General features: G+C 39.1%; 1 protein-coding gene across 5 annotated transcripts in view; it reads right to left on the bottom strand.

The window, feature by feature from the left end:
* nup214 (nucleoporin 214) overlaps positions 1-7,015 on the bottom strand; it is a 59,137-nt gene that overhangs the window by 25,141 nt on the left and 26,981 nt on the right. For all 5 annotated transcript variants that reach the window (XM_016289150.1, XM_016289149.1, XM_016289148.1 and 2 more), the window contains exons 22-24: positions 6,127-6,423; positions 5,905-6,048; positions 2,331-2,433 (exon numbers count right to left, since the gene is read on the bottom strand). In XM_016289150.1, coding sequence (XP_016144636.1) covers positions 2,331-2,433; positions 5,905-6,048; positions 6,127-6,423 — 544 coding nt within the window. The remainder of the gene's footprint in view (positions 1-2,330; positions 2,434-5,904; positions 6,049-6,126; positions 6,424-7,015) is intronic.

Raw genomic sequence — 7,015 nt, forward strand, 5'->3', positions numbered from 1 at the left:
ATATCATTTAAACAAATCTTTGAATGTCTAATGAACATTTAATTTCACAAACCTTGCAAACTTAGTCGGATCCAGTTGTAAGATCTTGTGTGTGCATTTGTATTCTGCATGATCGCGTGTTCTCTGCGTGACGGTCGATCCGTGTGAATTGAATGCAGACAGGAGGAGAGTTCAGCTTCACTGGAGACGCGCGATCGACAACTCGTGATATTAAATTATGCTGCGCTTTATGCATTTGCCCACTGTCATATTCACGTCATTTCCACTGTGTGCTGTATGTAAAATTAGTGTTACCTTGGCTTTATTTGAAAAAAAATATGATTTTCAATGCACACAAACTTCCCAGAATACTGAGTGCCCTGTTGGTTACAGTGTTTACTTCCTTTTTAATTATATTTTTATTAAATATTTATTTATTTGTGAAAAATTATTTGTCATCTGTGGATTCAAAACATAAGTATGTTTATTTTACACATTTATTTTTTGAATCCATTTTCAAATGATTTCAAATGTCTTAAATATTAATTACAATACATAAAATTATATCGGCCACCATGCTTTCCAAGATATCGGCATAAAAAAAACAACAAAAAAAAACAATATCGGTTGACCACTAATGATGGGCACAGAACTGTAACAAAACTCAGAGACATTCACAGTCATACTTGAGTGTAGTAGTGTCCAAACTCTAAACTCTACTATATAAGAATTCATGTTCACTTTTTTTTTTAAATATTTAGCTTATAGATCTCAGTTTAAATGCTTCAGTTTGTTTTCAGTTCTATTGTTTTCATAAGTTTAAATGCTTCAGTTTTTTATATTATATTATTATACAGTATAGCTGTTCATTATACAACGGTTCAGATTCCTTTTTATATAATTTCTTTGTAACAGTACTGTAAAAATGTTTTCTCAGGTAACCTAAAATGTGCATTTAGTTACATCAAGGGCCATTTATAGCGATAACTAAAACATTAACGATACTTTTGATAACTACATTATTACATTTACATTATAGTTAATGTTAACATCCACAACTATATCTGTAATAACTATGACAATAACTATGATAACCGTAAAGATACTGACAAATATATGACTAAAATGTTAATAATACTTGTAGTAACTATAATGCAATTGGTGAAAATAACGTTAATGACAACTATAAATGTAATGATAATGCTAACATTAATAATACTGACAACAATAGCAATAAATAAAACTAATGATAACTGTAACAGGAATGGTAATAACTGTAATGAAACCAATAACTATAACGATAATGATACCTCTAATATTTGGTTTGGTTTAGGGTTAATTTCTTATAATTACATATAAATTACTCTTATTACTATTGTAACAAGGATAACAAAAATAATAAGCACACTAGAAGCCCATGATTCATAAGCAGTGGAGACAGTTTCAACCTTCAACCTACGTACTGTAACTCAGCTACTTGAGAGAAAAACCAAACAGTAACGTGCGGTGTTGTGATGGACAGATGTGTGGTGTGGTCATGCGACCATCCAGTCCAGCAAATGTCAAATTATGGTTTATGAATATTCAAAGCTATTCTATCTTTAATCTTTTAACATGGGCTTCTACAATTAACTGAGCTGCTGTCAGTCACATAGGTCAACACGCATCACGCATCCAGCTGCTGTTGTTCATCATGCAGCGCTGCAGATAAAGAGGGTCTGAGCGTGTTCACATTTGTGGTCTAAATGCACCCTTGAGGGCAGATGAGCTCATGTGAAAGGTTAAAACAGGACGCTGTACACACTCATTGCCCATAATAAACACAGACTCCACTCTGACCCTGACGACTGCCTCATTTTAGACCCAGAGAGAGGATTTCTCACTCACACACACACACAGACACACACACACACAGGCAGTCAGCACAGTGAATAAACATCAGATTTGTTCTAAGCACATGCTTATGCTGTCGCCCATAATAAACACAGACTCCACTCTGACCCTGACGACTGCCTCATTTTAGACCCAGAGAGAGGATTTCTCACTCACACACACACACAGACACACACACACACACAGGCAGTCAGCACAGTGAATAAACATCAGATTTGTTCTAAGCACATGCTTATGCTGTGCATAAGGAGCGTGTGTGATTTGTGGCGTGAGCTCTGTGTCACAGCGAATTAACTATCGCAGTTATACAAACACAAAAACAACCCAGAATAATGCATACTGCATGCATTTTCAATCAGTACTTATGCAGAGCATCCAGCAGCGCTTTAGTCAGTGTGAAAAATCATACAAACAGCCCATAATTCCCCTGCTGTGGTTGCAGTGTGATGGTCTCTTACGTGATGATGGTGGACACAGGTATGGGCGGACCTTTATCCTTCAGTTCCTGTACGTTTACCACCTGAGGAACTGTCTTGAGTGTGGACTCTGTCAGAGACGCTCCTGTAGAAAATGACAGACACACTGTAACAAACACACGGATACATGTGCGTAGCCCACAGCAGCAGATATATTACTCATGAAGAGATATTCTGACATTAAAGGGGTCATATGATGCGATTTCAATTTTTCCTTTCTCTTTGGAGTGTTACAAGCTCTTGGTGCATAAAGAAGATCTGTAAAGTTGCAAAGACTAAAGTCGCAAATCCAAAGAGATATTCTTTATAAAAGTTAAGAGTCAACCTAAAACGGCTCATTCTAACACGCCACGTCTACGTCACGATGTGCGAAGATTTGCATAACGCCACCCAAATGTTCACGCAAAGAAAGAAGGCGTAACTTTTATTCTCGCTGTAGTATTGTTGCCGCCGCCGCCATGTTGTGGAGACGCTGTGTGTTTCGTTGTGAAAGCGAAACTACTTAGTTTGGTCTTCCAAAAGAGGACGATATCTGCTTCGTCATGCCTAGAGCTGATCCGTGCTGGTCCCTGAAGATCAACTTCGCGCTGTGGATCACCGGCTCGGCTTTCACCGTGGCCGAAGCGGAGTCCAGCCCAGGTTTGTCACATGTGGTTGCTGCAAGCCCGCCGGCCACTCCTTCATCGAATCCGCCGGCCGTGCCGTTCTCAAGCGGTGTGTGATGCTTGTAAAAGCAAAACTACTTTGTTTGGTCTTCCAAAAGAGGACACGACTAGAAATCAGTGGTTAAGTTGTATTTACAACACTGTTCCAGAACACTTCAACCCAAATATTCAGATGTGTGCAGCGCATTTTATGGAGGACTGTTTCCTGATCCTGGGAGAGTAGACTACAATGCTGGCTGTTCTGACTCTCAGACTGTAAGTACGTTTTCATATTTAAAGGATTTGCCACTGATGATTCAAATGTGAGTTTTGAGCAGTGTAGAGTAGCACTTGTTGTTTGTCATTTCTCCGATCACAAATGCAGACATGGTTTTAGGTTTACTAGGGTTGTGACGGTGAGGAAATTTTCCCACCGGTTAATCGACGCGTGACAACACCGGTAATACCGGTATCACGGCGGGGGCGGGGGCGTTCTCTTTTCCTCACTTTCCTTCGCTTTTAAATAACTTGTAAAAGCGGTGTGCACATTTTACTTTCACTTTCAAATACGGCAATTCGGAGTAAAGCAATTGTTCGTTTGAATTTTCCCTTTTCCTCGCTTTTAAATAGCTTAAAACGCCGCGAGCATTTTACTTTCACTTTTGAATTAGCGGCAGTTCGGCGTCAATTGCTTGAATGCAACAACAAAATACGACGTCAAACTCACTTTAGCCTATATATAAAACATAGACATTTTATTAACAAAACAAATAAAAATACACCATGCTATAGGGTAGGCTATGCCTAATATAAAATAACAAATAACTTGCATAAAGTTTAATGGGTATACAAAACTGGAAATATGTAAACATGTATAACATATGACCAAATAAATAAGAAACGTAGAACGTTTATTAGCAAAACGAGTAAGAAAGCTTGGAGGCACGGCATACACCTTGATGTCAAATCAAATAAATAAATGACACAAAGTTTAAATAAAGTAAAAATCAGCAAACAATGTGGAACCAATTAAATAAGAAACAAATGTTTTTAAAAAACTTCCAAAATCACCTTAGATAAACGGCAAAAGTCAACAGGCTTTTCAAAATCCAAAATATTGCCAAACAGGCGCTTTTGCATTTCGTTTCGAAACTAAATCATCCGCCATCGTCTCGTCTGTTTCACGTCACCTCACTTTTCTTGTCAGTCAGCTTGACTCACTCTCCTCACTGGAGAAATTAAATCTGATCTGTGATGTGGCTGTCGTTCGGCACGCTGCATTGAGCAGCCGTGTTCAGTTTTTAATTGTAGTGTCTGTTCTTTTACTGAACTAAATGATTTTTATTACTATAAAAAATTTAAACGACGGTGGGGGTCAGTGACGCGGTGGGCAAGTGACTTAACCGGTCCACGTGTTTTACAGCATTCAATGTGAGCAAAAGGAACAGTCAATAATAGCTTAATTACATCATTATATAATGCTTTCGGGTGGTTGACATATCACACTATGATATTTTGAAAGGTATCATCAACTCAAAACAACCAATGGTGTTTTACTCCAAAGAAGCATTTGCTGTTTTCGATTTGAATTAAATGTTACACATGGGACACACATTGGGCCTCATTCACAAAACAAACGTACGACAAACGTAAATTGTGCGCATGGTCATTTCTATGCAAAACTTGGAATTTATCAATGTGGACTTGAGCGGTGGCTACGATCTCACGTCCAGTGTTTCCCACAGACTTACACTCTATGTGTGGCGGCACTTCCCCTGGGGGAAATATATATGTATATAATTAGGGATGCACCGATATGAACATTTTGGCCGATACCGATAACCGATTATTCTTTATTTTTGAAAGCCGATAACCGATATGTTGGCCGATAAATCTATATCCAAATTGTTATATACTTTTTGAGAGCCTGATTACAAAAAAGAGGCGCTTTTGGAACGGCAGAAATAGCGGTTTCCCCGGTAACGGCTGTAATCATAGCAGCGCTGCGCTCATGAACGCTACTTTATCAGGCATTATAAGAAAGATTAAATGAAAATGACATCAAAACTTTTCTGAAGACAATTGGTTCCCTTCAAAAAAAAAAAAAAAGATACATTTATATAAAAACACCTGTGCCTCGTTTTGATTTTGAAACAGTGCTCATGTTTATTCAACAAAGTCAAAGCCTTTTGGAAAATCTATTTGTGGTGGTCAGTGTTGATATTGTGGCGGGCCGCCACAAATAAATCAATGTAAGGGAAACCCTGCACGTCAGGTCTGAACTTGAGTAGAAGTTTCAAAAAGAAGTTATTTTTGAAGAAAAGCCTCTTCTGCTCACAAAGGCTACATTTATTTGATGATAAACATAGTAAAAACAGTAAAATTGTGACATTACAATTTAAAATAACTGTTTTGTATATGAATATATTGTAAAAATGTAATTTACTGTTGTGATCAAAGCTGAATTTTCAGCATCATTACTCCAGTCTTTAGTGTCACGTGATCCTTCAGAAATCAATCTAATATGCCGATTTGCTGCTCAAGAATCATTTCTGATTATTATCCATGTTGAAAACAATTGTGCTGCTGAATATTTTTGTTGAAACGTGATACATTTTATTTTTCAGGATTTTTTGATGAATAGAAAGTTTAAAAGAACAACATTTATGTGAACATACTGTAGGTCTGATGTACAGTGTCTATCGCCCCCTAGTGTACAGATGAGACTGATGTAGGCTCAATAAAAACTAATAAACAGACTGATTTAAAGACATTATCAAAATATTAGTTCTATGCAGTTTAAAATGTCATAAACCAAAAACATCATCACTCACATGTCATTTATCGCTGAAATGAAAGCAGTGTGTAAATGTGGATTTTAACACAGAGCTGTAATAGATGTGTGTTTGTACCTGGTTTTTGGCTGGTCATGTGTCTGCTGAGGGCGGCTCTTCCTGCAGCCTGAGGGGCGGGGATTGTGGTGGGCGGAGCTCCATGCTTGACTGTTTTTGTGGCTAATGCTGTGCTATCGGCACTGTCCATGTTTATCTTCGGAGCTGCAACACATTCAAGAGACGTTGTAAAGACTGTTAACAAGACGGGCAACACGTGTTCAGGTGCGTTTTGAGCCTCACCGGGGCTGATGATGGGGACGGGGACGGGGACAGGGCCAGGGCTGGGGCCGGTCTGAACTCTGCTGAATGGACTGGATTGCATAATGAAGCCTGGCTGTATGGAGGGTGTCCGGACCATCGTGGGGTGTCGCGGGACAGCAGGTGTTAGCACCGGGATGGGCGCTGGATCATCCTCTTCCTCGGCCACGGCCAGCGAATCCTCGGGCTCCAGAGGCTGAGACAGAGACGAACTGGAGCTCACCTCATCCAGATCCTCATAGAACTGAGGAGACAGAAAGGCCGACCGCGACAGGTTGGCTGAGACACAGAGAGACACGGTGAGATATGATGAGCTTTTCATGTATCATCACATATACAGTGGGGCAAAAAAGTATTTAGTCAGCCACCAATTGTGCAAGTTCTCCCACTTAAAAAGATGAGAGAGGCCTGTAATTTTCATCATAGGTATACCTCAACTATGAGAGACAAAATGAGAAAAAAAAATCCAGAAAATCACATTGTAGGATTTTTAAAGAATTAATTGGTAAATTGGTAAAATAAGTATTTGGTCACCTACAAACAAGCAAGATTTCTGGCTCTCACAGACCTGTAACTTCTTCTTTAAGAGGCTCCTCTGTCCTCCACTCGTTACCTGTATTAATGGCATCTGTTTGAACTCGTTATCAGTATAAAAGACACCTGTCCACAACCTCAAACAGTCACACTCCAAACTCCACCATGGCCAAGACCAAAGAGCTGTCAAAGGACACCAGAAACAAAATTGTAGACCTGCACCAGGCTGGGAAGACTGAATCTGCAATAGGTAAGCAGCTTGGTATGAAGAAATCAACTGTGGGAGCAATGATTAGAAAATGGAAGACATACAAGACCACTGATAATCACCCTCGAT

The sequence above is a fragment of the Sinocyclocheilus grahami genome, unplaced genomic scaffold (genome assembly GCF_001515645.1).
Source record: "Sinocyclocheilus grahami isolate Dianchi unplaced genomic scaffold, SAMN03320097.WGS_v1.1 scaffold241.1, whole genome shotgun sequence".
Classification (NCBI taxonomy): Eukaryota; Metazoa; Chordata; class Actinopteri; order Cypriniformes; family Cyprinidae; genus Sinocyclocheilus; species Sinocyclocheilus grahami.